At 40.5% G+C, this 27,467-nt stretch overlaps 1 protein-coding gene and 1 non-coding gene across 5 annotated transcripts in view; one reads left to right on the top strand and one right to left on the bottom strand.

Moving 5' to 3' along the window:
- Positions 1-27,467, bottom strand: part of ITGAM (integrin subunit alpha M) — a 62,399-nt gene that overhangs the window by 10,624 nt on the left and 24,308 nt on the right. For 3 of the 4 annotated variants that reach the window (XM_074382047.1, XM_003930035.4, XM_074382049.1), the window contains 5 exons: positions 17,102-17,242; positions 16,793-17,005; positions 3,285-3,415; positions 3,029-3,192; positions 33-187 (listed from right to left, as the gene is read on the bottom strand). In XM_074382047.1, coding sequence (XP_074238148.1) covers positions 33-187; positions 3,029-3,192; positions 3,285-3,415; positions 16,793-17,005; positions 17,102-17,242 — 804 coding nt within the window. The remainder of the gene's footprint in view (positions 1-32; positions 188-3,028; positions 3,193-3,284; positions 3,416-16,792; positions 17,006-17,101; positions 17,243-27,467) is intronic. The other variant, XM_010340654.3, reaches the window with a different exon arrangement.
- LOC120367515 (U4 spliceosomal RNA) lies at positions 14,463-14,603 on the top strand. Its single transcript, XR_005581885.1, has one exon. It is a non-coding gene; the product is annotated as a U4 spliceosomal RNA (small nuclear RNA).

The following is a 27,467-nucleotide window of genomic DNA, read 5'->3' as shown; positions in this document are numbered from 1 at the left end:
GGACCCAGGGGTCTGGCCACTCGCCTGCTCACCAGCAACTGTAGCTTCAGAGTCTCACAAGTCTGCGTCAGCCCCAAGGTCTGTGTCTGTCTGCGTGTACTGTTCTTCGTCTCATCGAAGATGGCTCGGGAATTTTTGCGGCCGGAGTCCAGAGCCAGATCGTAAGTCACAACGCTCCGGATCTGCCCTGAAGAGGCAGGGTGGCACAGCAGTGAGGGCCCTGCGCTCCGGAGCCTGGCAGATGGGAGCTCGAGGCCCAGCTCCTCTGCTCCTCAGCTGTGCGACTTGGGGTGTATGATGTGACCTCTCTGAGTCTCTTTCTTTCCTTTCATCCTTCCTTCCTTCTTTCTTTCTTGCATCTTTCTTCCTTTCCTTCCTTCCTCCCTTTCTTTCCTTCCTACCTTTGTTCCTTCCTTACTTTTTGTTTTTTATTTTCTTTTCTGAGACACAGTCTCACTCTGTTACCCAGGCTGGAGTGCAGTGGTGCAATCTCGGCTTGCTGCAACCTCTGCCTCCCAGGTTCAAGAGATTCTCCTGTCTCAGCCTCACAAGTAGCTGAGATTACAGGTGCATGCCACCACACTCCACTAATTTTTATATTTTTAGTAGAGATGGGGTTTCATCATGTTAGCCAGGCTGATTTCGAACTCCTGACCTCAGGTAATACACCTGCCTTGGCCTCCCAAAGTGCTGAGATAACAGGTGGAGCCACCACACCTGGCCTCCATTCTTTATTTTTAAAGAGAGGACAGTAAAGATAATAATACCCTCCCAACGGTAAAAAGGAAATGAAATAGTGCTTACCAAGTATTTAGCACAGTATCTTTCACACAATAAGTACTCGGTAAATGGCAGCTATTCTGTTATTCACTAAAAAATTGATTGTATTTTCCAGGCTACTTAAAATTTTTTTCCTCTTTGTCTTTGGTCTTTAGCAGTTTGATTATCATGTACATTGATGCGACGTCCTTTATATTTATCCTGCTTTGATTTTGTAAAGAATCTTGATGTCTTTCATCAGTTTAGGGAAATTCTTTTTTTTTTTTTTTTTTTTTTTTGAGATGGAGTTTAGCTCTTGTCACCCATGCTTGAGTGCAAGGGCACAATCTTGGCTCACTGAAACCTCCACCTCCTAGGTTCAAGCGATTCTCCTGCCTCAGTCTCCCAAGTAGCTGAGATTACAGACGCTCACCACTGTATCCACTAACTTTGTACTTTTAGTAAATACAGGGTTTCACCATGTTAGTCAGTCTGGTCTCGAACTCCTGACCTCAAGTGATCCACCCACCCAACTCAGCCTCCCCAAATGCTGGGATTACAGGCACGAGCCACCATGCCTAGTCAGTTTGGGGAAATTCTTTAACTAATGCATCCATCTTATTCTGTCTTTCCTATTTCATCTTTCCTATTCTCTCTCTCTGTATTTCTCTCCCTCTTCTCCCCCCACCACCACTTTCTGTAATTCCAATTACATATTTATTAGAACTTTCACCATATCCCACACATCTCTTATAATGTTTTCCTGTATTTTTCATTCTTTTTTTGTCTGCATTTTAATCCAGATGCTTTCAAACGACTTGTCTTCTTGTTCACCATTTCTCTGTTCTGCTTCTAATCGGCTATAAATCTATTTACTGAATTCTTCATTTCAGTCACTGTGTTTTTTGGTGCTAGAGTTTCCATGTTTTTGCTGAAGTTCTCATCCTTTCATTTTTTCTTGAAGATATTAATTATAGTTACCTTTTTAAAATTCCTATCCAAGCACTCTAACTTCTGAATCACATATGGGTCTATTTCTATTGTCTATTGTTTCTCTTGGTTGCTAGTCAGTTGTCTCAATGGAAAAACCAGGTATTTACCAAGGCCTCTCAAATCTCTGCCTTCCCAGCACTGGGGAGCTGCTGAATTCTCTGACCAGCTCTTTAGCTTTTCAGTTGCTGTTTTCTACTGGGTTTCTTGGAGTACTGACCTGGGCATTCATGGCTTAGAAGTCAGCCAAAGAGTTGAGGGGGATTTCTATGTAGATTTGGGGGTACCTCCTCTTCAATTCTCTTCTCTCTAACATTTTGCTCTTAATATCTAGCCATGCTGGCTACTCTTACATCTGGAATGCTATTTCCTCAGCCCAGGGAAACTGTTCCTAGAAAGGTAAATGCTTTTAGTGGTAGGTCTTGCTATGTTGCCCAGTCTGCTCTCGACCTCCTGGGCTCAAGTGATCCTCCCACCTCAGCCTCTCAAGTAGCTGGGACTACAAGAATGTGCCATCATGCCCAGTTAACAATTTTACCTGTAAAGAGGACACAAATCCCAGCATTTTGAGAGGCCAAGGTGGGCAGATCATGAGGTCAGGAGATCAAGACCATCTTGGCTAACATGGTGAAACCTCATCTCTACTAAATACACAAAAAATTAGCCAGCCATGGTGGCGGGCACCTGTAGTCTCAGTTACTTGGGGGGCTGAGGCAGGAAAATTGCTTGAACCCAGGAAGTGGAGGTTGCAGTAAGCTGAGATCACGCCACTGCACTCCAGCCTGGATGACAGAGCAAGACTCCATCTCAAAAAAAAAGATAATACACTTCTTTCTAGTACTGTCATTAGTATTCTCCCACTCCAAGCACAATTCTACTGTTTGAGAATAGGAACAATGAAAGAAGTCACTGGTGATAAAATGCATATGTGAATGCTTCTTAAATCTGTGTTTAACTTCATCAACTCAATCTCCCCAAATAGATTTTCTCTTCATTTATTAAAAAACAAAAACGTGGTTTGTTCACAGGCATGGGCCCTTAGTTCTCTGGAGAACTGAGGGAGTAAGGAAGTGTCACATGCTCACCTCTTTAGGGAGGTCTGCTGGACTCCCCCACCCAGCAGGGCAATAGCCTGCTCACTCTGGTAAGTCTGGGAGAAGGTCATCAGAGCCTGGGAGAACTTGGTTCAGAACAGCCAGAAGGCTGGGCAGAGTGGGTTGTACCACCCATCCATATCCTCAATCATTTAACCTCTAGAGACTCACCCACCAAGCCTCACCTTCTGTTAGCCGATCCCGTGTGTTCTTGTGGACACGGAGGCAGACTCTGACCTCCCCAGCTTCCTTGCCTTTTGCCACCGGATCATTACACTCAAATGCATTCCTTGGCACTTCCCTGGGATTGAACTCCATGGTCGTCTCAACTCTCAGTACTGGCTGGGACCTACAGGGACACCAGAAAACCATCAGGGACCTTCAAACAACAAACGCTCCTTCAAGGGAGAACGCCTGGTCAGCTCCAAAAGGCATTCTCACCTGAGTAGCAGCACGTGCCCCTGGGCTCCCACAGTCAGGTCCACGAGTCCATCCATTGTGAGGTCCTGGCCCCCACTCAGTGACTGACCAAAATACTGGAGCCTAGGAGAGAGCTTGGAGCCTGCGATCCGCTGAGGGTACAAAAGAGGTGGAGAGAGAGAGGGTAGGAAAGGATAGGGAGATGTATAACTCAGTCACCCAGCGTGACCCAGACAGAGGTTCTCTAAGCTCTATTCAAGTATCACCTCTTGCAACTAACCAAGAAACTAAGGCAGCTTAAACTTATGAAGGAATTAATCACCTTTAAACAACAGCCTCAAGAGGATACCCACAAGTTTCTTTTTTAAAAAACTTTTAAAATAGAAATGGGGTCTCACTTTGTGGCCCAGGCTGGTCTTGAACTCCTGGGCTCAAGTGATTCTCCCCTCTCAGCCTGCCAAGTGCTGGGATTATAGGGGTGAGCCACCACACCCAACCCGAAGTTTCTATTAATTACCTGCATTTCCCTGAGTACAGGGAAAAGTGAAAGTATATTATTTGGCTCTGCTGAATTTCATTTACATAGTCAGAATAATGCAAACACTGAATGTTGATCTAACCAAAATAATGACATGAGGAGTGGATGGGGGGTAAAAGAGGGCTAGTCTGTGGCAAAAGGAAAATTGAAAAAGAGATCAATCTCCATCTTCCACCATGGGAAGTCAGTGCTAAAACAAAAATCAAAAAGTAGCAAAATTATTATTATGTAAATTGAACAGATGGAGAACTGAAAGAGCTGAAAGTGGTTCCCTCAAGAGCAAGGGAAATGAAGCCAAAACCATTGTGTACGTGGAAACTATTGTGTTTTATAGTGAGCTTTTTAGAACTATTTTTGCTCTTTAAAGTATGTGCAAAAGTAATACTGAAAACATGGCAGGCAAATAATAAATTTAAAAGAAATCTTTTTTTTTTTTTTTTTTTTTTTGAGACGGAGTTTCGCTCTTGTCACCCAGGCTGGAGTGCAATGGCGCGATCTCGGCTCACCACAACCTCCGCCTCCTGGGTTCAGGCAATTCTCCTGCCTCAGCCTCCTGAGTAGCTGGGATTACAGGCATGCACCACCATGCCCAGCTCATTTTTTTGTATTTTTAGTAGAGACGGAGTTTCACCATGTTGACCAGGATGGTCTCGATCTCTTGACCTCGTGATCCACCCGCCTCGGCCTCCCAAAGTGCTGGGATTACAGGCGTCAGCCACCGCGCCCGGCTAAAAGAAATCTTAAAAGCGATTTTGTCACATATTTAATGCCAGTAAATTCAACACTTTTAATTCTGGTATAAAAGTTGTAAGACAAAGATATTAAAAATAACTACGGCTAAAAATATGTTAATGGCTCCACAATATAAATAACTGTAAACTGTGAATTAATAACATAAAACACGTAGTGGGGAATAAAAGTATAGCATGCATGTGATTTAAGTGGTTATCAGCTTAAAACAGACCATGATAATTATAAGACATTTTGCAGAAACCACAAAGAAAATACCTTTAGAAGTTAAAAAGAGAAGGCTGGGCTCTGTGGCTCACACCTATAATCCCAGCACTTTAGGAGGCTGAGGTAGGCAGATCACAAGGTCAGGAGTTTGAGATCAGCCTGGCCAACATAGTGAATCTCCATCTCTACTAAAAATACAAAAATTAGCCAGGCGTGGTGGCACATGCCTGTAGTCCCAGCTTCTTGGGAGGCTGAGGCAGGCAAATCCTTTGAATCTGGGAATCAGACGTTGCAGTGAACTGAGACTACACCATTATACTCCAGCCTGGGTGATAGAATGGGACTCCAGCTAAAAAAAAAAAAAAAAAAAAAAAAAAAAAAAAAAAAAAAAAAAAAAAAAAGACCAGAATGAAAACATATTAATAGAAGAATTAACAACAATAAAACACAAAGGAAGACAGCAAGAGACGAAAAGAGAACAAAAAACCTGCATGACAAACAGAAAACAATAAAATGGCAATAATAAATCCTTCTCTATCAATAATCACTTTAAATGTAAACAAAAACTCTCAAAACAGAGTGGCAGAATAAAAATACGAAATCCAATTACATGTTTTCTACAAGATACTCACTTTGTATTTACTGACACATAGGCTGAAAGTAAAGGAGTAGAAAATGCTATTCCATGAAAATGGTAGCCAAAAGAGAGTGCGATGACGTGCTAATATTAGACAAAATAGACTTTAAGTCAAGAAACAAATGATATTATAAAATGATGAAATGGCCAATTCACCAGGAGTTAAAACAATTTATTTATATACACACCCGTCAGACATCTAAATAGATAAAGCAAATAATCACAGAACTGAAGGGAGAAATAGACAGCAATTCAATAGTAAGAAACTTCAAAACCCTACTTTTAATAGCAAGTAGAACAACTAGACAAAAAAACAAGAGAGAAATAGCACACTTGAACAACACCATGGATCAAATGGACTTAACAGGCACATACAAAATACATAAGCCAATTACTGCAGAATATACATTCTTCTTAAGTGCATGTTATGAATTGAAAGAATATTTTTTCAGGTCCATACTACTCAAAGTGATCTATAGAGTCAAATAGACCTTAAATAGCCAAGACAAGCTTAAGAATAAACAAAAAAAGGTAGAGGTATCACATTACCTGACATCAAAATACATTACAAAGCTATGGTCAGCAAAAGAGCATGACACTGGCATAAAAACAGAGATATCAACCGATGGAACAGAATAGAGTGCTCAGAAATAAACCCATGTATTTACAATCAACTAATTTTCAGCAAAGGTGCAAAGAGCACACAATGGGGAAAGAACTTTAAGAAATGGTGTTAAGAACACTGGATATTCACAGGCAGAAAAATAAAACTGAGCCTTTATCTCAAACCAAATACAAAAATCAAAAGTGTATTAAAGGCTTAAATGTAAGATAATGTAAGCTCTAACACCATAAACTATTAGAAGAAAACCTAGAGGGAAAGCTTCATGACATTGGTCTAGGCAATGACTTTTTTCTATGATCCTAAAAGCACAAGCAACAAAAGCAAAAACAGGCAAATGGAATTGCATCAAACTAAAAAGTTCTGCACAAGAAAGGAAGAATTAACAGAGTGAAGAGACAACCTACAGACTGGGAGAAAATATTTGCAAACCATATAACTGATAAATGGTTAATATCCATAACATATAAAGAACTCAATAGCAAGAGAACAAATAACCCAATTTAAAAATGGGAAAAGAGGGTCAGGCACGGTGGCTCATGCCTGTAACCCCAGCACTTTGGAAGGCTGAGGCAGGCAGATTACTTGAGGTCAACAGTTTGAGGTCAGCCTGGCCAACATGGTAAAACCCCATCTCTACTAAAATTTTTTTTTAAATTAGCTGGCCATGGTGGCGGGCACCTGTAATCCCAGCTACTCAGGAGGCTGAGGCAGGAGAACCACTTGAACCTGGGAGGCAGAGGTTACAATGAGCCAAGATCCTATTACTGCACTCCAGCCTGGGTGACAGAGTGAGACTCTGTCTGAAAAAAAAAAAAAAAAAAAAAAAAAAAAAAAAAAAATTGCCCCCTACTACTGTAGGAGGACCAGCCTAACCATTCACTGCAAAAGATGGCTGTAACTGATCTTGTAAAAACTACTTCAAATTTCATATGGAACCAAAAACGAGTCTATATAGCCAAGACAATCCTAAGCAAAAAGAACAATGCTAGAGGCATCACACTACCTGACTTCAAACTATACTACAAGGCTACAGTAACCAAAACAGCACAGTACTGGCACCAAAATACAGATATATAGACCAATGGAACAGAACAGAGGCCTCAGAAATAACACCACACATCTACAATCATCTGATCTTCAACAAACTTGACAAAAGCAATGGGGAAAGGATTCCCTATTTAATAATTGGTGCTGGGAAAATTGGCTAGCCATCTGCAGAAAACTGAAACTGGACCACTTCCTTACACCTTATACAAAAAAGTATCTCACGATGGATTAAAGACTTAAATCTAAAACCGGAAACCACAAAAACCTTAGAAGAAAACCTAGGCAAGACCATTCAGGACATAGGCATGGGCAGACTTCCTGACTAAAACACCAAAAGCAATTGCAACAAAAGCCAAAATTGACAAATGGGATTTAATTAAACTAAAGAGCTTCTGCACAGCAAAAGAAACTATCATTAGAGTGAACAGACAACCTACAGAACGGGAGAAAATTTTTGCAATCTATCTATCTGACAAAGGTCTAATACCCAGAATCTGCAAGGCACATAAACAAATTTACAAGAAAAAAACACCCCCATCAAAAAGTGGGCAGAGAATATGAACAGACACTTCTCAAAAGAAGACATTTGTGCAGCCAACAAACATATGAAAAAACACTCATCATGACTAGTCATTAGAGAAATACAATTCAAAACCACAGTGAGATACCATCTCATGCCAGTTAGAATGGTGATCATTAAAAAGTCAGGAAATAACAGATACTGGAGAGGATGTGGAGAAGGAGGAACGCTTTTATGCTGTTGGTGGGAGTGTAAATTAGTAAATTGTGGAAGACATTGTGGTGATTCCTCAAGGATCTAGAACCAGAAATATTATTTGACCCAGCAATCCCATTACTGGGTTTATACCCAAAGGATTATAAATCACTCTGTTATAAAGATTCATGCACATGTACGTTTATTGCAGTACTATTTACAATAGCAAAGACTTGGAACCAACCCAAACGTCTATCAATGCCCTCAATGATAAACTGGATAACGAAAATGTGACACATATACACCATGGAATACTATGGAACCATAAAAAAGAATGAGTTTATGACTTTTGCAGGAACATGGATGAAGCTGAAAGCCATCATTCTCAGCAAACTAAAACAGGAACGGAAACCCAAACACTGCTTGTTCTCACTCACAAGTGAGAGTTGAACAATGAAAACACATGGACACAGGGAGGGGAACATTACCAGGGCCTATCAGGGGAATGGGGGGACAAAGGGGAGGGAGAACATTAGGACAGATACCTAACACATGTGGGGCTTAAAACCTAGATGATGGGTTGATGGGTGCAGCAAACCACCATGGCACATGTATACCTATGTAACAAACCTGCACGTACGTTCTGCACATGTATCCCAGAACTTAATGTATAATTAAAAACAGAAAAAAATAAATAAATAAAACACGAAGATTTAATTAAATTTAAAAAAAAAGAAAAAAAAAGTCTGCCCTATTCTACCACAGGAGGACCAGCCTAACCATTTGCTGCAAAAGATGGCTGTAATTGATCTTGTGAAGGCATTGCTGAGCAGATCAAGATATCTGGGAATGAACACTAAAGACGTTCTGAATAAATTATAGTCCAGCCAGGTGCAGTGGCTCACACCTATAATCCCAGCACTTTGGAAGGCCAAGGTGGGAAGATCACTTGAGCCCAGGAGTTGGAGACCAGCCTGCGAAACATACAGAGACCCTGTCACTACAAAAATTGTTTTTTAATTAGATAGACATGGCAGCATACACCTGTAGTCACAGCCACTTAGAAGGCTGAGACAGGAGGATCACGTGAGCCTGGGAAGTCAAGGCTGCAGTGAGCCATGATTGCACCGCTTCACTCCAGCCTTCATGACAGACCAAGACCCTATTTCAAAAATAATGATTATAAATAATAAATAAATTTTAATCCAGTGGCATTTTAGTGTCTTTTTTAGAAAAACAAAAATTACATGTAATGTTACGTTCCTGCCTGTTCTTTGTTGATAGTATTAATTGATCCATTGGATTTCTTTTCTTTTTTTCTTTTTGTGACAGAGCTTTGAGTCTTATATGTGTTTTTCAGACAATGGTTCATAATTATATTGAAAAAGTAGCAGCAATTGTCTTGAAGGGTCTTCATATATTATTGGACGCTAACACTAACTACATTGGCCTGACTTGTATAAACTCTCTGTTAAACGTGATTTAAAAGCCATTAAGAGTACCTTGCTGCTGGGTGCGGTGGCTCACACCTGTAATCCCAGTACTTTGGGAGGCTGAAGTGGCCAGATCACAAGGTCAGGAGTTCAAGACCAGCCTGGCCAACATGGTGAAACCCATTCTCTACTAAAACTATAAAAATTATCCAGGCATGGTGATGCACACCTATAATCCCAGGAGGCTGAGACAGAAGAATCACTTGCCCAGGAGGCAGAGGTTGCAGTGAGCCAAGATTGTGCCACTGCACTCCAGCCTGAGCAACACGGCAAAATTCTCCATCTCAAAAAAAAAAGGAAAGAGGAGGCCGGGCGCGGTGGCTCAAGCCTGTAATCCCAGCACTTTGGGAGGCCGAGGCGGGTGGATCACGAGGTCAAGAGATAGAGACCATCCTGGTCAACATGGTGAAACCCCGTCTCTACTAAAAATACAAAAAATTAGCTGGGCATGGTGGCGCGTGCCTGTAATCCCAGCTACTCAGGAGGCTGAGGCAGGAGAATTGCCTGAACCCAGGAGGCGGAGGTTGCGGTGAGCCGAGATCGCGCCATTGCACTCCAGCCTGGGTAACGAGAGCAAAAACTCCGTCTCAAAAAAAAAAAAAAAAAAAAAAAAAAAAAAAAAAAGGAAAGAGTACCTTGCATTAGCACTCTTAAGTGTTAACAAACATTGCCATTAGTTGTGAGGGTTTGAGTTTTATATGTCTGCATTGATATTCTTATCCAAAATTTCTACATTCGCTTCAAATATTCAGTTTAAAATTCAAACTTTGAAGTTTTTGCAGCTTTTAGTAGGTTAATTTTGAAAATTTAATGTTTTGATGGAAGTTTTAAGTTATCATTATTTTACAAAACGATAGAGGAGGAGCTAAAATTCCTTGTTAATCAAGAGAATGATGAAGGGTCAAAAAAAATTCCTCATTAGGATACAAAGAAAAAGGTTGGTCCACTAAATCATGCAAAAATGCTTTTTGGTGCCTTGGATTAATCATATAATAGCTGTAGCAAGAAGCAGATACTGTGGACAGACCAATAACAAGCGGTGAGATTGAGTCAGAAAAAGCCCAGGACTTAACTGGGCTCACAGCTGAATTTAAACAGACATTCAAAGAATTGGTACCAATGCTAATGATGCTATTTCAAAAGATGGGGAAAGAGGGAATCCTCCCTAAATCATTCGATAGAGCCAGTATCACACTAATGCCAAAACCATAAAAGGACATAACAAAAAAAGGAAGTTATAGACCAATATCCCTGATGAACATAGAAGCAAAAGTCCTCAACAAAATACTAGCTAACCAAATCCAACAGCACATCAAAAAGATAATACATCGTGATCAAGTGGGTTTCATCCCAAGGATGCAGGAATGGTTTAACATCTTCAAGTCAATAAATGTGATACATCCCATAAACAGAATTAAAGACAAACATCATGTAATCATCTCAACAGATGCAGAAAGAGCATTTGATAAAATCCAGCATCCCTTTATGATAAACAAAACTTCCAGTAAATTAGACAGAGAAGGGATTTCTCTCAAAGTATTAAAAGCCATATCTGACAAACCCACAGCCAACTTCATATTGAAAGGGGAAAAGTTGAAAGCATTCTCCCCAAGAACTGGAATGAGACAAGGATGCCCACTTTCAGCACTTCTATTTGACACAGTACTGGAATTCCTAGCCAGGCTAATCAGACTAGAGAAAACTAAAGGGTGTCCAAATTGGAAAAAAGAAAGTCAGACTAGAGCTGTTTGCCAATGACACGATCATTTACCTAGAAAATCCTAAAGACTCATCGAAAAGACTCTTAGATCTGATAAACAATTTCAGTAGTCTCAGGTTAGAAAAATCAATGTATGCAAATCAGTATTGCTGCTATCCACCAACAATGACAAAGCTAAGAATCAAATCAAGAACTCAATCCCTTTTACAACAGCTACAAAAATAAAATAAAATACCTAAGAATATAATTTAACCAAGGTGAAGCTCCCTGCAAGGAAAACTACAAAACACTGCTGAAATAAATTAGAGATGACACAAATAAATGGAAATATATCCCATGCTCATGGATAGGAAAAATGAATATTGTCAAAATGACCATACTGCCCAAAGAAATCTACAGATTCAATGAAATTCCCATCAAAATACCAATATTATTTTTCACATAACTAGAAAAAAAAAGTCCTAAAACTCATATGGAACCAAAAAAAGAGCCCAAATAGCCAGAGCAATACTAAGCAAAAAGAACAAATCTGGAGGCATCACAGTACCAGACTTCAAATTATACTACAAGGCTATCATACCAAAACAGCACGATACTAGTATACAGATAGGCACTTAGATCAACGGAACAAAATAAAGAACCCAGAAATAAAATCGAATACTTATAGCCAACTGATCTTTTACAAAGCATACAAAAACATAAATTGGGAAAAGGACACCCTATTCAATAAATGGTACTCGGGAAACTGGCAAATCACACCTAGAAAATAAAACTGGATCCCTTTTCTCGCCTTACACAAAAATCAACTCAAGATAGATCAAAGACTGAAATCTACGATCTGAAACCGTAACAATACTAGAAAACTCTTCTGGACATTGGCCTAGGCAAAGAATTCATGATTAAGATCCCAAAAGCAAAATGCAACAAAACCCAAAATAAATAAATGGGACTTAATTAAACTAAAAAGCTTCTGCACAGCAAAAGAGATAACCATCAGAGTAAACAGACAACACACAAAATGTGAGAAAATATTTGCCAACTGTGCATCTGACAAAGGACTACTAACCAGGATCTACAAGAAACTCAAACCAATCAGCAGGGAAAAAACAAATAATCCCATCAAAAAGTGGGCAAAGGATATAAATAGACAATTCTCAAAAGAAAATACACAAATGGCTAACACACGTATGAAAAAATGCTCAACATCACTAATCATTGGGGAAATGCACATTAAAACCACAGTGAAATACCACCTTACTTCTGCAAGAATGGCCATCACTAAAAAAATCAAAAAACAATAGATCTGGCATGGATGCGGTGAAAAGGGAACACTTTTACATTGCTGGTGGAAATGTAAATTAGTACAACGTCTATGGAAAACTGTATGGAGATTCCTTAAAGAGCTAAAAGGAGATCTACAATTTGATTTAGTAAGCCCATCCCTTCTTTTCCTTTGGAAAATCATTATATAAAAAAGACACACATGAGCATGCATGTTTATAGCAGCACAACTCACAGCTGCAAAGATATGGAACCAACCTGTGGTACCCATCAACCAATGGGTGGATAAAGAAAACATTATATACGTATATACACATATACATACATATATATACATATATGCATACATGGAGTACTACTCAGCCATAATAAGGAACAAAACAATGTCTTTTGAAGCGACTTGGATGGAACTGGAGGCCATTATTGAAGTAACTCAGGAACAGAAAACTAAATATTATACGTTTTCATTTATAAGTGGTAGCTAAACTATGAGGATGCAGAGACAAGAGAGATATAATGGACTTTGAGGACTTGGTAAAGGGGAGTCTGGGAGGAGTTAAGAAACAAAAGACTATATATTGGGTACAGTGTATACTGCTTTGATGACAGGTGCACTAAAATCTCAGAATTCACCACTATAGAATTCACCCTTGTAACCAAAAAACACTTGTACTCCAAAAGCTACTTAATTTTTAAAATCATATAATAACTGTAGTCCATTCAGTACTTGCTTTAATTTTAGAAAAGCTATATAAACTACCGGTACATGACTTGAAGATTGCTCTGGCTGGGTACGGTGGCTCACATCTATAATACTAACACTTTGAGAGGCCAATAGCTTAAGGCCAGAAGACTAGCCTGGGCAACATAGTGAAACTCATCTCTACGAAAAATTTAAAAATTAGCCAACCACAGGGGTGCACACCTATAGTCCCAGCTACTTGGGTGGCTGAGAAGGGAGAATTGCTTGAGCCTAGGTGTCAAGGCTGCAATGAACCATGATGACATCAGTGGGTGACAGAGGGAGATCCTGTCCAAAGAGAGAGAGAAAAAGAGAGAGAGAGAGAGAGAGAGAGAGAGAGAGAGAGAGAGAGAGATGAAAGAGAGAGAGAAAGAAAAAAAGAAAGAAGAAAGAGAAAGAAAGAAAAGAAAAGAAAGAAAGGAAAGACAGAAATTGTTCTTCCTTCGGCTGATTAAGTAATGCCCTCACAGCACTAGAGATTGCACAGCGAGTGACCTTTCTGGATAAACCCAATAGCGCCTCTAGTTGGGCTGACTGAGCTTGTCTGGAAAGTGCTCGCAGAGCCCAGTGCCTGCTATTGCACAACAAATGAGCCTTTTCCTTTCCACGCTGAGAATTTTCTTCTGTTTTTAGTGTGGCTTATTTTTGGCTCAGAAATAGTTGCTGTGATGAAAATATTCCTTTGTTAGAAAAGACGGTAGCTACATCATTTTGAAAGAACCATGAGCTATTTTTAAAAGCCTTAAGTGGTTTATTTATTTGTCAGGGTTGATGCTTGATTACATTAACACTGCTTTATTATAAGGTGACTTTCTTAGATTAAAGTCGAAGAGGTTCTAAATTTGTATCGTTACAGATCATAGTTAAAACAGAGTGAGTTCTGCATACTGACTCATATAGTGAAACCTTAAATAAGTCGGTAAGAAAAGCAGTAGTTTCCTAAAGCCATATGGGTGATACAGAGTTCATAACCACAATAAAGCTCTCTGTATTTGTGAATTACAGAACACTACTATTTATTAATCCATATTTTTAGGGAAATTTAGGAGTGGCATAGAACTGATAAGTTAGTAAAATAAGTTTTACTGGACTTTTGTGTATAATCATCTCTAGTACTCTGGAAATTGAGGATTCATCATGCTGTGATCAACTTCAAATACCTTTTAGTTCCAAATATATGAGTTAATAAGCCTTGTTTTTTCAAGTATGTGCAAAGTTGAGCAACATCACTGGATTTTCTAAAACTAATATAAATGTATTTCATTTAATGTTATTTGCCTCTAATAAAACGCAGGAATTCCTGCGTTTTATTAGAGGCAAATAACATTAAATGAAAGACGTCTATCTTTATGCTAGTACCATACTATTTTAATTACTACAACTTTGTCATGTAGATATACGACAAACCCCATCTCTACTAAAAAATACAAAAAATTAGTTGGGCAGCTTTGCACAGTGGCAGTATTGTAGCCAATGAGGTTTATCCGAGGAGGGATTATTGCTAATTGAAAACTTTTCCCAATACCCCGCCATGACGACTTGAAATATAGTCAGCATTGGCACTTTTTGACAGTCTCTATGGAGACTGAATTTTTAAAAAATTATCCGGGCATGATGGCGCATGCCGTAATTCCCAGCTCCGCGGGAGGCTGAGGCAGGAGAATCTCTTGAGCCCAGGAGGCAGAGGTTGCAGTGAGCTGAGATCACACCATTGCACTCAGCCTAAGCAACAAGAGTGAAATTCCGTCTCAAAAAAAAAAAAAAAAAATAGAACTACCATATTTATCCCGCTTCTGGTTATTTATCCAAAGGAATTGGGATTACGATCTCAAAGAGATATGAACATGCCCATGTTCATTGCAACACTATTCACAATAGCCAGGATGTGAAAACAACCTATATGCCCATCAAGAGATGATGGATTGTTTTCCTTCCCTCTCTACCAGGAAATGATAGATTTTTTTAAAATGTGGTATATACATACAGCAGGATATTATTCAGCCTTAAAAAAGAAAGACATCAATCAGCCTGAGCAACGTAGGGATACTCCATCTCTACAAAAAAATACAAAGAAATTGGCCAGCCACGATGGCACGGCCCGCAGTCCCAGCTACTCAGGAGACTGAGGTGGGAGGGTCGATTGAGCCCAGTAAGTTGAGGCTTCAGGGAGCCATGTTTGTGCCACTGCACTCCAGCCTGGGAGACAGAACGAGACTTTGAGAAGAAGAAGAAAGAAGGAAGAAGAAGAGGAGGAAGAGGCAGAGGAGGAGGAGGAGGAAGAAGAAGAAGAAGATTCTTTCATTTGTGACAACATAGACGAACCTGGAGGACAATTATTCTAAGTAAAAGAAGCCAGTCTGGCCGGGCGCGGTGGCTCACGCCTATAATCCCAGCACTTTGGGAGGCCGAGGCGGGTGGATCACGAGGTCAAGAGATCGAGACCATCCTGGTCAACATGGTGAAACCCCGTCTCTACTAAAAATACAAAAAATTAGCTGGACATGGTGGCACGTGCCTGTAATCCCAGCTACTCAGGAGGCTGAGGCAGGAGAATTGCCTGAACCCAGGAGGCGGAGGTTGCGGTGAGCCGAGATTGCGCCATTGCACTCCAGCCTGGGTAACAAGAGCGAAACTCCGTCTCAAAAAAAACAAATAAAAAAAAAAAAAAAAGAAGAAGCCAGTCACAGAAGGAAAAAAACTGCGTGATTCTCGCTCCTGTAATCCCAGCACTTTGGGAGGCTGAGGCAGGCGGATCATTTGAGCCCAGGATTGGAGACCAGCCTGGACAACATGTTGAAACCCCATCTCTACAAAAAAATACAAAATGTAGCTGGTAATAGCAGAGCATTAAGCCAAGCACAGGGCCCTTCTGAGAGGGGCACAATCACACATCCGGGAAGTGTGCAATCCCATAAGGTGGCCAGCCGCATTCACCTCCCATTGCTGTAGAAATAATCCAGCTAGAATTAAGAGACTTTGAGATTTCTGTGAAGTGTGTGTGTGTGTGTGTGTGTGTGTGTGCACGTGTGCACCCATGCACGTGTGCAGGTCTGACTGTCACTCTGGCTGCTGGAGTACAGTGTGTGACCAGGGCTCACTGCAGCCTCCACCTCCCAGGCTCAAGCAATCCTCCAGCCTCAGGCTCCTGAGTAACTGGGACCACAGGTGTGTGCCACCATGTCTGGCTTTTTTTTTTTTTTTTTTTTTTTTTAGATGGAGTTTAGCTCTTGTTACCCAGGCTGGAGTGCAATGGCGCGATCTCGGCTCACCACAACCTCCACCTCCTGGGTTCAGGCAATTCTCCTGCCTCAGCCTCCTGAGTAGCTGGGATTACAGGCACACGCCACCATGCCCAGCTAATTTTTTGTATTTTTAGTAGAGACGGGGTTTCACCATGTTGACCAGGATGGTCTCGATCTCTCGACCTTGTGATCCACCCGCCTCGGCCTCCCAAAGTGCTGGGATTACAGGCTTGAGCCACCGCGCCCGGCCTTTTTTTTTTTTTTTTTTTTTTTTTTTTTTGAGAGGTGGGTTCTCACTATGTTGCCCGAAGTGGTTTTGAACTCCTAGGCTTAAACAATCCTCCCACCTCGGCCTTCCAAAGTGCTGGGATTACAGGCATGAGCCACCAGGCCCAGCCACATGTTATTATTTTTGAAGATTCTGAAAGGAGTACCATGGGAACTGATCTGCCAGCTGTGGGCACACCGAATTAGAAAGAGAAAGATCAACAAAGAGACTACTGAAATGACCAGGACAGTGACCGGGTCTCACCTGGCTATGCGAGGGGCTGATGCCAAATTCTGAGGTTCCATGAAACAGGTAAACAGCACCCCGGTTGTCCTCCTCTCCTGGGGCCCCAATGGCCACGTCCGTCAGCTTGTCCCCATTCACATCCCCCAGCACTGTCAGGGCTGCCCCAAAGCGGCCCCAGGGGTGGCCTTGCTCCCCGTGGAGAACAGCGTCACACTGCCACCGAGCCCTCTGCTAAACACAAACAGTGTCAGGCCCCAACCCGGGTGATGCCTCCACCCCTCCACACACCCCGGGCCCCACCCAGCCCAGGTCTCATCGGCCACTCACCCCCTTGGGCAAGGGGCACACGGACACTTGGCCCCCTCGGGTCTGCTCGTAGTAATGGGGGGCCCCGACAAGGACCAGGTCAGTGCTGCCATTGCTGTCCACGTCCACAGAGCAGAGGGAACCCCCGAAGTAGGCGCCGATCTGAAAGAGACAGGGCCATAATCACACACCTCTTCCCACCTAAAGCAGACATGGGGGTTTTCTCTCTGTGAAGAAAAGTTATGCCTGCTGGGGGAATCCCTCTGGAGCAGATGTGATCTTCTGTGTGATTCATGATAAATTATCATTCGCATGTGCTGCCAGCTAAAAGAACCTGTATAATAAGACTGGCATAGTGGCTCCTGCCTGCAATCCCCGCTACTCGGGAGGCTGAGGTGGGAGGATCCCCTGAGCCCAGCAGTTTAAGGCTGCAGTGAGGTTTGTCACCACTGCACTCCAGCCTGGGCAACAGACCCCAATATCTAAGTATACATATATTTTAATAATTTAAAAGATAAAACATGAAGAAGCCTATAACAGAGTCAACGGGCAGAGCGTGAGGATTTGCCCCAAACTGTATTCCTAGGAGATTATTAAGGCAGCGAAGAAAGACTTCGGTTGGAAAATACAGATAGAAAATTCTAGAAGAACAGACAGACTACCCTTTCAATATATTGAGAATCTTCAGCGGGGTAAAAAGTCAAAGTTGGGGTTCTGAGTAATAAGGCTAATAACTGGCTTAGATTAAAAATAACTATTTCTGCCCAGGAATATGTTTTGTGAGATCAAGAAATACTGTTTACCTACAAGTAAAAAAAAGTTTTGAAGATCTTCAAGGTCAATATGTAGAATTCATCCATACAATTCACCTGTTCTTCCATTCATTCATTTATTCATTCATTCAACAAACAAGTGTTTCTTATTGCCAAGTACAAGGCCCAGTAGTAGAGACAGCACTTTCCAGGGCTCTCAGTGCAGCAGGGTGGAGAGGAGGAGAGTAACTGATGGATTAACAGGGAGATACGTATAGCAATTTCGAACTGGGACAAATTCTAGGACGGGAATGTGCAGGGGACATCATGCCCCAACTCACTGCAACGTGATCTCTGCTTCATACACCATTGAGGGAAGACTCATTAATAACTAAATACAGGCATATAAGTTTTATCCTAAAGTCAACAGAATTTTGACTTCTTTTAGATCAGATTTATTGGGGTAGAGTTTACATACAACAAAATTCAGCCTTTTAGTACACAGTTTTACGAGTTTTGACAAACATATAAAGTCATATAACCAGCCGTGTGCAGTGGTTCATGCCTGTTAATCCCAGAACTTTGGGAGGCCAGGACAGGTGAATCACCTGAGCTCAGGAGTTCGAGACCAGCCTAGACAACATGGTGAAACCCTACCTCTACTAAAAATACAAAAAATAGCTGGGTGTGGTGGCCAGCGCCTGTAATCCCAGTTACTTGGGAGGCTGAGGCAGGAGAATCGCTTGAACCCAGGAGGCAGAGGTTGCAGTGAGCTGAGATCATGCCATTGCACGCCAGCCTGGGTGACCGAGTGAGACTCTAAATAAATAAATTACTAAATAAAGTCATATAACCAACACCACAGTCAAAATAGAAAACAGTTTCATTATCCCCAAAATATTCCCTATGCTGCATCATAGTTAATTTCTCCCCTCCAACTACCGACGTCTGGCAACCACTCAACTGTTTTCTGCCCTTAGGATTTTGGCTTTTCTGGAATGTTATGTAAATGGAATTATATTGTATGTGACCTTTTTAATTTGGCTTATTTCACCTACAATAATGCATTTAAGATTCATCTGTGTTGTTGCAGGTATTAGTAATTTGCTCTCTTTTATTGCTGACCAGTATTACCATTGTATGAGTGTGCTACAGTTGGTTTATCCATTCCTTAGTTGAAAGACATTTGGGTTTTTTCTACTTTGGGGTGATTATTAACAGAGCGACCAGAAACATTTGCATACAGGTTTTCATGTGGACATCTGTTTTCATTTCTCTTAAGTAAAGACTTAGGAGTGGAATTGCTAGTATGGTAACTTGTATGTTATATTTTATAAAAAATTGCTTATTTTGAATTACTTTTTATATGGTGTGAGGTACGGATGGAGGTTGTTATTTATTTTTTTTTTTTACTATGGATATCCAATTGTTCCAGAACCATTTGGTGAAAAACTCTTTAACTATCTTTCCACCTTTATTGCAAATTAATTGGTAAAGTGTGACATTAATGTAAAATGTGTGGGCAGAAGTTAAAAGGTCGAGTTTTTGTATGTGGTCAAAGTTGTTATCAGCTTTGCATAGACTGTTATAACTATAAGATGTTTTATGTAAGCTCCACGGTATCCACAAAGAAAAAAAAAAACTGTGGTGGATACACTAAACATAGAAAAAGGAATCACAACATATCACTACCAAAAAAAAAAAAATAAAATAAAATCCTAAAGGAAGATATCAAGAGAGGAAGGAAGAATGGAACAAAGAAACTACAGAACAGTCAGAAAACAACAAATGAAATAGCAATAATAGTTCCTACCTGCTAATCATGACTTTATATGTAAATGGATTAGATTCTCCAGTCAAAAGACATAAAGTGGCTGAATGGATTTTTTTAAATCCAACTATATGCTGCCTAAAAGAAACTCAGTTTAGATTTAAGATCACACATAGGCTAAAGTGGAGGGATGGAAAAACACTTTCCATGCAAATGATAACCACAGGAGATCAGGAAGGACTATGGTTATATCAGACAAAATAGACCTTAGGTTAAAACTGCCACGAGAGACAAAGAAAGTCATCATATAATGTTAAATAAGTCAATTAATCAAGAGAATGTAACAAGTGTGAACATATATGCATCCAACACCGGATCACCTAAATATATAAAGCAAATGTTAGCAGAACTGAAGAGAGAAGTAGGCAGCAATAAATAATAGTATTACCATTATTATATTCTAATAATAACAGGGAGCTTCAGTATCCCACTTTCAACAATAGTTAGATCATCCAGGCAGAAAATCAATAAGGAAACAGCAGACTTGGACAATACTACAGACCAGATGAATCTAAACAGACATATACAGAACATTCCATTCAACACCAGCAGAATACACAGTCTTTTCAAGCACATGTGGAACATTTGCTAAATAGAGATCATACGTTAGGCCACAAAACAAGTCTTAAGAAATTCAAGATTTTAATCATATCAAGTATTGGCCAGGCACAGTGGCTCACACCTAAAATCCCAGCACTTTGGGGGGCCAAGGCAGGTGGATCACCTGAAGTCAGATATTCAAGACCAGCCTTACCAATATGGTGAAACTTCTATTAAAAATACAAAAATTAGCCTGGCACGGTGGCAGGCACCTGTAATCCCAGCTATTCAGAAGGCTGAGGCAGGAGAATTTCTAGAACCCAGGAGGTAGAAGTTGCAGGCTAGAAAAGTAATAGAAAAGATCAATAAAACTGATAGGGTTTTGTTTTTTTTTTTTAAATAGAGGTAGAGTCTCACTATGTGGCCCAGGCTGGTCTCAAACTCCTGGGTTCAAGCAATCCCCCCACCTCAGCCTCTGAAGTACTGGGATTGCAGTGTGAGCCACCACACACAGTCAGAGTTGACTTTTTTTTTTTTTTTTTTTTTTTGAAATGGAGTGTTGCTCTGTCACGAAGGCTGGAGTGCAGTGGCACAATCTCAGCTCACCGCAGCCTCCACCTCCCAGGTCCAAGTGATTCTCCTGCCTCAGCCTCCCGAGTACCTGCGACTATAGGTGCATGCCATCATGCCCTGCTAATTTTTTGTATTTTTAGTAGAGATGGGGTTTCACCATGTTAACCAGGGTGGTTTTGATCTAACTATAGTCTCGATGCAAACTATGTATCCAACAAAGGTCTAATATCCAGCTTCTACAGGGTACTTAAATTTACAAGAGAAAAACAAACAACTGCATTAAAAGGTGGGCAAAGAACATGAACAGCCACTTTTCAAAAGAAGGCATACATGCAGCCAAGAAGTGTATGAAAAAAGGCTCAATGTCATTATCATTAGAGAAATGCAAACCAAAACTACAGTGAGATACCATCTCATACAAGTTAGAATGGCTACTAATGAAAGTCAAAAAATCAATGCTGCTGAGCTTGTGGAGAAAAGGGAACACTTACACTGTTGGTGGGAGTGGCAAATTAGTTCAACCATTGGGGAAAGTGGTATAGTGATTCCTCAAAGACCTAAAAGTAAAACTACCATTCAATCCAGCAATCCCATTACTGGGTATATACCCAGGTGAATATAAATCATCCTACCATAAAGATATATGCACATGAATATTCATTGCAGCACTAGTCACAATAGCAAAACATGGAATCAACCTAAATGCCCACCAAAGTCAAATAGGATAAAGAAAATGTGGTATATATATATATATATATATATATATTTATATATATATATACCGTGGAATACTATGCAGCCATAAAAAAGAGCAAGATCATGTCTTTTATGGGAACATGGATAGAACTGGAGGCCATTATCCTTAGCAAACTAACACAGGAACAGAAAACCAAATACTGCATGTTCTCACTCATTAGTGGGAGCTAAAAAATAAGAACTTATGCTGGATGGGGAGTTGGGGAGGGATAACATGGGGAGAAATGCCAGATATAGGTAGGTGATGGGGAGGAAGGCAGCAAACCACATTGCCATGTGTGTACCTATGCAACAATCTTACATGTTCTTCACAGGTACCCCAAAACCTAAAATGCAATAAAATACATATTTAAAAAAAGAAGAAGAACTTATGAACACAAAGAAGGAAACAACAGGCACTGGGGTCTACTTGAGGGTGGAGAGTGGGAGGAGGGAGGAGCAGAAAATAGGGTACTAGGCTTAATACCTGAGTGATAAAATAATCTATACAACAAACCCCATGATATGAGTTTACCTGTATAACAAACTTTCACATGTACCCTCAAACCTAAAGTAAAAGTTAAAAGATAATAACAAAATATTGATCTAATTTTTTTTTTTTTTTTTTTTTTTTTTTTTGAGACGGAGTTTCGCTCTTGTTACCCAGGCTGGAGTGCAATGGCGCGATCTCGGCTCACTGCAACCTCCGCCTCCGCCTCCTGGGTTCAGGCAATTCTCCTGCCTCAGCCTCCTGAGTAGCTGGGATTACAGGCACGCACCACCATGCCCAGCTAATTTTTAGTATTTTTAGTAGAGACGGGGTTTCACCATGTTGACCAGGATGGTCTCGATCTCTTGACCTCGTGATCCACCCACCTCGGCCTCCCAAAGTGCTGGGATTACAGGCTTGAGCCACCGCGCCCGGCCTGATCTAATTTTTAAAAAATAAATAAATAAAAAGTGACAGCTACTTAATGATATTTATCTAGATTCTTTTCAAAATTCTTTTGGATTGTCTACGTTTTTATTTTTATATAGATTTTAGAATTGGCTAAATTCTACATTCAGCAAAATATACTTCCAGGATTTTTAATTTTTTATGAATACATAATGGTTGCACACATTTATGGGGAATGTGATATTTTGATACAAGCATACAATGTGTGATAATCAAATCAGGGTAACTAGGATATCCATCACCTCAAGCATTTATCATTTCTTTTGTTGGGAACATTCCAATTCCATTTCTATAGTTATTTTGAAATATACAATAAATTATTGTTAACTCTAGTCACCCTACTGTGCTACCAAACACTAGGTCCTATTTTTCCTAACTGTATTTTTGTATCCATTAACCATCTCCTCTTTACCCCATCCTTCTCACTACCCTTCCCAATCTCTGGTATCCATCATTCTACTCTCTACTTCCATGAGATTCATTTTTTCTCATATGAATGAGAACATGCAATATTTGTTTTTCTGTGCCCAGGTTGTTTTACTTAACATAATGTCCTCCAGTTCCAATCATGTTATTGCAAATCACAAGGCTGAATGAGATATCATCTCATTGCAGTTAAAAGGGCTTTATAGAAAATACAAATAATGATGGATGCTGGCAAGGATGCAGAGAAAGAGGAACTTCCATGCACTGTTGGTGGGAATGTAAATTAGTGAAGCCACTAAGGAGAACAGTATGGAGGCTCCTTAGAAAAACTAAAAATGGAACTACCAGGCAATCCAGCAACTCCACTGCTGGGTATATCTCCAAAGGAAAGGAAATCCGTATATTGAAGAGATAACTGCACTCCCATGTTTATCACAGCACTTCACAATAGCTGAGATAGAGAATCAACCTAAGTGTCCATCAACAGAGAATGGATAAAGAAAATGTAGTACATGTGCACAATGGAATGTTATCCACAATTTTCACTGCCTTGAATCTGTAGATCAACTCAGGGAGAATTGACACCTTAACAATATTGGAATTCCAACATTCGAGTCCATGACCACAGTGTATCTCTCCATTTATTTAGGTCTTTTATTTCTTTCATTAGCGTTTTGTAGTTTTCAGCATAAAGTTATCATACACATTTTGTTTGATTTATACCTAAATATTTCAAGGTATTTGATGCTATTGTAAATGGTACTTTTTAATTTAAATTTCTAATTGTTCAATTATATTATAAAAATATAACTGATTTTTATACATTGATCTTGTATCCTGAGAGCTCACTGAAAAAAAAAAACATTATCATAGCTTTTTTATAGATTCTTTGGGATTTTCCATGCAATCATATCATCTGCAAATAGAGATGGTTTTCTTTCTTCCCTTCCTCTCTGTATTTTTTTTCTTCTTTTTCTTGCTTTATTGCATTGGCTAGGTCTTCCAGTACAATGTCAAATAGGAATTATAAAAGTGAATATTCTTGCCTTGTTTCCAATTTTAGGAGAAAAGCACTCTCTTTCACTGTTAAGTAAAATGCCTGCTAGAGATTGTTTGTAAGTGCTCTTTTTCAGGTTGAGGAAGTTCCCTTTAGTTCCTAGTTTGCTGAGAATATTTTTAATCATAAAAAGATGCTGTATGTTGTCAAATTATAGTGCTGTATCCGTTAAGGTAGTTACATACTTTTTCCTCTTTAATCTGCTGTTATGGTGAATCACATTGATTTTTTTTTAAGTAGCTTTTATAATTTGGATTAAATTTACATACCATAAAATTTACCATTTTAAAGTATACGGTTCAGTGGGTTTTAGCGTATTCGCAATGTTGTATAATCACCACCACTACCCCGAGAACATTTTCATCTTCCCAGAAAGAAATTCTGTATCTGTTAGCAGTCACTTCCAATCCCCAACCCAACCCCCAGCCCCTGGAAACCACTAATTTACTTTCTGGCTCTATGGATTTGTAAAGTTTGAATTGGGAAGTGTGAACCCTCCAACTTTGTTCCTCTTTTCCAAGATTGTTTCGGATACAGAATCAATATGTAAAAATCAGTTGCATTTCTATATCATTGAATGAATGGAAATGTAAATTTAAAAAACAGTGGCCGGGCGCGGTGGCTCAAGCCTGTAATCCCAGCACTTTGGGAGGTCGGGGCGGGTGGATCACGAGGTCAAGAGATCGAGCCCATCCTGGTCAACATGATGAAACCCCGTCTCTACTAAAAATACAAAAAAAAATTAGCTGGGCATGGTGGCACATGCCTGTAATCCCAGCTACTCAGGAGGTTGAGGCAGGAGAATTACCTGAGCCCAGGAGGTGGAGGTTGCGGTGAGCCAAGATCATGCCATTGCACTCCAGCCTGGGTAACAAGAGCAAAACTCCGTCTCAAAAAAAAAAAAAAAAAAAAAAAAAAAAACAGTGCAATTTACAATAGTGCCAAATGCCATGAAATACTTAGCTATAAATCCAAGATATGGGTCCCTTCTGTTTCCATATGAACTTCAGAATCAGCTTCTCCATTTCCGCAATATTGATCTTTGGGATGTTGAACAGGTCCTGCATCCCTGGGATAAACCACACCTGCCCTTCTTTCTCATTTTCTCCCACCACTCCTCCCACCCCTATACACCCACATTCTGACCTCTGTTCCATGCTCTCTCCCTCTTCTGGCCCCTTTCTTCTCCCCACTTCTTTCACTTCTCTTGTATTTCCACCACAGGCCTTGGCTTAGCTGCCACTTCCTCCAGGAAGCCTTCCTTACTGCCTTTCTGTGGCTGCCCCTCCCATTTGCTCTCATAACTGCCAGAAGTTCCCAGTTTAAGCATCTATCACCCTTGATGGTTGTGTGCGTGTACTCGTGTGGGGTGGGGGGTTGACCAGCCAGTCTTCCTCATGTGGTCCTGACCACACACCCAAAACAGCGAAGTGACATCCCATCTACACTTGACTTCCCATAATTCTTCTACACTTTCTTCCCCACCCCATCCCTTATACGTATCAGGCACTGACGCCATTCAATGGCCAATAGTTGTTTGTAAAACGTTTGGAGAGACCATGGGAAGAATTTGACTATTGGCAAAGAATGATGACAAGCTGTTCAGGTATCAGGACAAACTGGTTTCATCTCCATACAATGCATTAATTACAGGTCAAAGAGAACCAGTGACAAAAATTTTAAAAACACACAGAACTACAGGCAGACACAAAAAATGAAGTACCTGGGAACGCTGCTAACCAAGGAGGTAAAAGGTCTTTACAAAGAGAAACACAAAACACTGTTGAAAGAAAATCAGAGATGACACAAATCATGCTCATGGACTGAAAGAATCAATATTGTTAAAATGGCCTTACAGCTCAAAGCAATTTACAGATTCAATGCCATTCGTATCAAACCACCAATGCCATTGTTCACAGAATTAGAAAAAAACTACCCTAAAATTCATATGGAACAAAAGAAGAGCCTGAATATGCAAAACAATCTTAAGTAAAAAAGAACAAAGCTGGAGGCATTACATCACCCAAATATAAGAATATAGTAATCAAAACAGCATGGTACGGGTACAAAGACAGACACATAAACCACTGGAACAGAACAGAGAGCCCAGAAATAAAGCCACCCACCTACAACCATCTGATCTTCAATAAAGCCTATGAAGCAGGCAATGGGGAAGGAACTCCCTATTCAATAAATAGTACAGAGGTAACTGGCTACCCATATGCAGAAGAATGAAACTGGACCCCTTCCTTACACCTTATACAAAAATCCACTCCAGATGTATTAAGGAGTTAAACGTGATTAAAGATTTAAATCACGTGGATTAAAGATTTAAATGTGAGACCTCAAACTACTTAAATCATAGAAGAAAACCTCGGAAATACTCTTCTCGACCCCAGCCTTGGCAAAGAACTTTTGGCTAAGTCCTCAAAAGCAACTGCAACAAACACAGAAATCGACAAGAGTTTCTGTAGAGCAAAAGAAACCACCAACAGAGTAAACAGAAAACTTACGGAATGGGAGAAACTATTTGCAAGCCACCTCTGGCAAAGGTCTGAAATCCAGAATCTACAAGGAACTTCAACAAATCAACAAGCGAAAAACAACCCCATTAAAAAGTGGGCAAAGGACGTAAACAGACACTTCTCAAAAGAAGACATACAAATGGCCAGAAAAAAATTGGGAAAAAAAGGTTCATTATCACAAATCACCAGAGAAATCCAACTCAAAAACCACAATGAGATGCCATCTCACACCAGTCAGAATGCTATTATTAAGAAGACAATAACAAGGACAGGCACGGCGGCTCACGCCTGTAAACCCAGCACTTTGGGAGGCCAAGGCAGGCAGATCACCTGAGGTCAGGAGTTCGAGACCAGCCTGACCAACATGGAGAAACCCCATCTCTACTTTTAAAAATGCAAAATGGCCGGGTGCGGTGACTCAAGCCTGTAATCCCAGCACTTTGGGAGGCAGAGGCGGGTGGATCACAAGGTCAAGAGATCGAGATCATCCTGGTCAACATGGTGAAACCCCGTCTCTACTAAAAATACAAAAAATTAGCTGGGCATGGTGGTGAGTGCCTGTAATCCCAGCTACTCAGGAGGCTGAGGCAGGAGAATTGCCTGAACCCAGGAGGCGGAGGTTGCGGTGAGCCGAGATCGCGCCATTGCACTCCAGCCTGGATAACAAGAGCGAAACTCCGTCTCAAAAAGTAAAAATAAAAAAATAAAAAATTAGCCAGGCATAGTGGTACATGCCTGTAATCCCCGCTACTCAAGAGGCTGAGGTAGGAGAATGGCTTGAACCTGGGGCGGGGGCCAGGGGGAAGTGGAGGTTGCAGTGAACTGAGATTGTACCACTGCACTCCAGCCTGGGCAATAAGAGTGAAACTCCATCTTAAAAAAAAGAAAAAGAAGACAATAACAGATGCTGGCGAGGCTATGCAGAACAAGGAACATTTATACACTGTCGGTTGGTCGGAATGTAAATTAGTCCAGCCACTGAGGAAAGCA

This window comes from Saimiri boliviensis, chromosome 12 (assembly GCF_048565385.1).
Source record: "Saimiri boliviensis isolate mSaiBol1 chromosome 12, mSaiBol1.pri, whole genome shotgun sequence".
Lineage (NCBI taxonomy): Eukaryota > Metazoa > Chordata > Mammalia > Primates > Cebidae > Saimiri > Saimiri boliviensis.
The sequence above is the reverse complement of the archived record's forward strand: the minus strand, read 5'-3'. Positions and strand labels throughout refer to the sequence as shown.